At 50.5% G+C, this 4379-nt stretch overlaps 1 protein-coding gene across 1 annotated transcript in view; it reads left to right on the forward strand.

Moving 5' to 3' along the window:
• Nucleotides 1-1565: 1565 nt before the first annotated feature.
• Nucleotides 1566-4379, forward strand: part of klf8 (Kruppel like factor 8) — a gene marked incomplete at its 5' end in the record, with an annotated part of 10463 nt that continues 7649 nt past the window's right edge. The window contains one exon of the mRNA XM_084451120.1: nucleotides 1566-1629. Within this exon, the coding sequence (XP_084307246.1) occupies nucleotides 1566-1629 (64 nt within the window). The remainder of the gene's footprint in view (nucleotides 1630-4379) is intronic.

Raw genomic sequence — 4379 nt, forward strand, 5'->3', positions numbered from 1 at the left:
TCCTGACCCAGTGGGGTCAGGAAAACAACCTCCATCTGAACGTCAGAAAGACCAAGGAGATGTTGGTGGATTTAGGAAGGAAGCAGGAGAGGAACTACACCCCTCTAATCATCAACAGGACCCCTGTAGAGAAAGTGGACAGTTAAGAGTACCTTGGCGTCCAGATCACCAAGGACCTGACATGGTCAACACACATGGACACTGTGGTGAGGAAAGCATGTCAGAGACTGACCCACCTCAGATAACTGAGGAAATTCAGAGCGTCCCACCAGATCTGACAGAGCTTCTACTCATCCATGATTGAGAGCATCCTGACGGGGAACATCTCCACCTGGCACGGGAACAGCCACTCTCCTGAATGACTGTATCTAACGTATAGCACCACTACAAGTACAGTACCACTCTATCTAGTGGATCAGAATATCTAGTGTATAACAGAACCACACATGCGCATGCAAATGTCAATATACCCCCCACCCCCGGGATTACCCCCACCTCAGTTATTCATTTATTCATATCCATATATAGCATGGACCCATCCAGACCAGTATCAATCTTATATTTCTATCATATAGTGTATATATATGGTACTTCTTGTGTAATTTGTAAATTTGTTATTTGTAAATTGAGGATTGGAGTTGATCTGAAACTAGCATAATCTTGGATGGTGGCAACATTCCACTGTGACTGTACACCGTACATCACATGAGACAAATCAAAGAGAATCTTGAATGTTGGATCGTGAGAAGTGAGCCCTTGGCGAGGTCGTCCGGCCACGCTGAGGACCAGAGGCTTGTTAGTGTTGGTTTATGTGAACCTGGGGTCCACTCTGGCTCCAGCGCAGCGTCCGCGTTCATCATAACAATGGGCTGGACGCGTTTTACTGGCTGCTTAAAGCAGGCCTGCTGCATGGCTGGCACAAGCACACTGCTGTTTATATGCCAAGTACATTTTCACATACAAGGAATTTCACTCAGTTGATGGCGTGAGCGCACGCATTATAAAGAAGCATCGGAGGAAGCTAGTTAAACATAATCAAAATGTAAAAAGACGGTAGAAGTTAAATTGTAAGGCTGTACACATGGTTATACATAAATGATAGGCTATAGGCTATATGTGAGGCTATATACAAATTGAAAGGCTTATGTGTTTATTTAATACAGATTATCTCTTAAGTAGTGAAGTGCACATTCCGTTCAGGCAGCATTATTGAGTTCACTTCTTTGAAGCCCCAATGCCCCAAAGGAAGTGCTCAGGTGACATGAGGACTTGGCCCTAATCGACTGAAGTCTTCTGCCAAAATGGGAATTTAGTGGAAGCTGTGACTTGACCAGGGTGAGAGATGGTCTTCCCCGCTCGCTTCCTGCTCCTATAGCCGTGCGGGTCCTGCATATCGTCACCCCCTCTGACCGAATCATGTGCTGCAGCTGGACCTCGTCCCCGGGGCGGGAGAGGCACCAAACCCAGACGGTGTTGGATGGAGGTGAGGACGGACGGGGACGAAGGCAGGCTGGGTCCTCTAGCTCCAGCTGGGACAGGAAGAACGTCCTCTGTCCCTTCTGATGATGGAGCTGGTCATCTTCTCCCACTCCCCCAGCATGGCCATGCCCTGGAGGATCAGAGACCAGAGTCAGGCATGATGAAGCTAATAACTATTATTAGGCTTGCCTATTCCTATTCATATTATCATCAATAATGTTAGAGATATTATTCACATAGTTTTAATTATAATTAATATTACATAATAATAACAATTGTGATAACAACAATATTAATAGTAATAATCCAAATTATAATTATTAGTATTATTATTGCTGTTATTGTTATTATTATTATTATTATTAGTAGTAGGAGTATTAATAATAATAATAATAGTAAAGCCACCTGGGTGATGCTCGTTTTCCAGTCGGTGCTAAACCAGTCACCACACATCAGCTACAGTGCGACGCTGGAGGGGAGATATCAGATGAGAACATGGGTGTCAGTCACGCACACAGACAGATGTAGGCGGCGGTGTGGTGGCCTGAGGTGAACCCACCTCTCATACTCCAACGGCTCTCCTCTGGTCTCTTCACCCGGAGGGTCGCTTGTCTCTTGTTGCCCTGCTGTCACCCTGTGTGTGAGACTCCTGCATGGAGGAGGAGAGAGGGGGAGATGGACAGACAGGAGATTTACACTCGTCTGTCTGTCTGTCTGTCTGTCTGTCTGTCTGTCTAGGCCTCCTACTCGCTTGTCCTATGCCAGATGGGGACGGCTTCAAAAAGAACAGTGGCTACACACACACACACACACACACACACACACACACACACACACACACACACACACACACACACACACACACACACACACACACACACAGTACACACACACACACACACAGTACACACACACAGTACACACACACAGTACACACACAGTACACACACACACACAGTACACACACACAGTACACATACAGTGATATTATCAGCCTGTGGAAGGTTTACTTGGGAGGGGACGCTGAGCTGTTGGCTAGAGGATTCTGAGGAACGTAACTATGTGTGTGTGTGTATGTGTGTGTGTGTGGGTGGGTGGCTGGGGGGGGGGGGGGGGTGCAGGGGAGAGGGGTGATGGAGGCAGGCGGAGAGGATCTGGGAACTGTGTGCGCTGGCAGGGCGGGGCCGGTCTGGAGGGGGGGAGGGGAGGGTCCGGCGCCGTGCGGTTCTGCTCTGACGGGGGGAGAGAGTTTGTGTGGGAGAGGGCGGGACGAGGGGCTGGGTGGGGTGCCTGTGGGGGGGGGGGGGGGCGGGGGGGACAGCCCTGAGTGCCTCTGCTAGGAGTGGAGCTTGGGTGTGTGAGTGAGAATGTGTGTGTGTGTGTTTGTGTGTGTTCATTAGTGGAGGGTATAGTGATGTGTGTGTTTGTAACTGGAATGTGTGTGTGTGTGTGGCGTGTGTGAGTGAGTGTATTGGGTGGCTGACGGCGTGTGTGTGTGTGTGAGGATATTGTCCATGTCTCCCCAGATCAGGCCCGATGTGACAGAGTGACCCCCCACCATCACTCCACAATCATTAACCAGGGAAAGAATCCCGTCCCCATAGCAACCCCCGCAGTTCTGCCAAGCAGGCCGCATTGAAAGGGGAGAGGAGGAGGAGAAGGGTGGGGTGGCAGGGGCGGGGAGGGTGTGTCCAAGTGAGTGTGTGTGTGTGTGTGTGTGTGTGTGTGTGTGTGTGTGTGTGTGTGTGAGAGAGAGACAGCGTTTGTGTATTGATGACATCAATGTTAGAAGCTTGATGTAAGCTGCTCAGTCTGTTTGTAGGCCAGAGAGGAAGAGAGAGAGTGGGAGGGAGGGAAGGAAGGAGGGAGAGAGAGAGGGAGGGGGAGAGAGAGAGAGAGGAAGAGAGAGTGGGAGGGAGGGAGAGAGAGAGGGAGGGGGAGAGAGAGAGAGAGAGAGAGAGGGATGGCGGGCGGGAGAGAGAGAGGGATAGAGGAAGAGAGAGTGGGGGGGAGGGAGGGAGAGAGAGGGAGGGAGGGAGGGAGAGAGAGAGAGAGGAAGAGAGACAGATGGAGAGGGAGGGCGGGCGTGGAACGTTCTGGTTGTGATTCTTACTGACCGCTGTAACGTGTTTTTCTCTTCATCGGTCAAGGAAACAGTGTTCTAGAAACTTCTGTCTCAACTGCAGCCCCCAGGTAGGGGCTCTAGATGCTACACATAGACTAACCTTGGCCTGGTGCGCTACTTCTGCCTCCCTCCTATACCTCCCTTATGTCCTACCTCCTTATGTCCTCCCACAGACAGACCCATATCTGAACAAGGCCCTGCATCCATCTACTCTCTCTCTCTCTCTCTCTCTCTCTCTCTCTCTCCTCTCTCTCTCTCCCCACCTTCTCTCCTCACTATTTACTTCTGTCTGTCTTTAGACTGTCTATCTGTCTGTCTGTGTTCAGCCTGTCTGTCTGTCTGTCTTGTCTGGGGACACCGGTAGCAGCAGGTGGCAGCTTCCTTCCTGTGTCCGCCGGGGTGTCACCCTGATGTCACCCTGACGCTGAGAGCACTGGAGTTCAACAGAGCGGGGATGCTAGCGCTGATTAAGCCCGGTCGACTAGCGCAGCTTCAAACGTCTTCAAACGCAAACCCGCTTTGAAGTTGAGAAGCGAGTTTTGCGGAAGGGAAGTTGAGGGTTGTTTCAAACGGCAGAAGTAACGGCGCCCTGTGTGAGTCTTTTTCAATCAGGCTGCACTTGAAATCACACAAACTCTTCTGTTCAGACTGGATATAGTGAACTGTAACTGTCTGTTTAGGGTGTGTGGCAAGCGTGTATGGGGTTGTGGCGTGTGTGGTGTGCGCGTGTGTGTGTGTGTGTGTGTGTGTGTGTGTGTGTGTGTGTGGTGTGGGG

The sequence above is a fragment of the Borostomias antarcticus genome (assembly GCF_949987555.1).
Source record: "Borostomias antarcticus genome assembly, chromosome: 1".
Lineage (NCBI taxonomy): Eukaryota > Metazoa > Chordata > Actinopteri > Stomiiformes > Stomiidae > Borostomias > Borostomias antarcticus.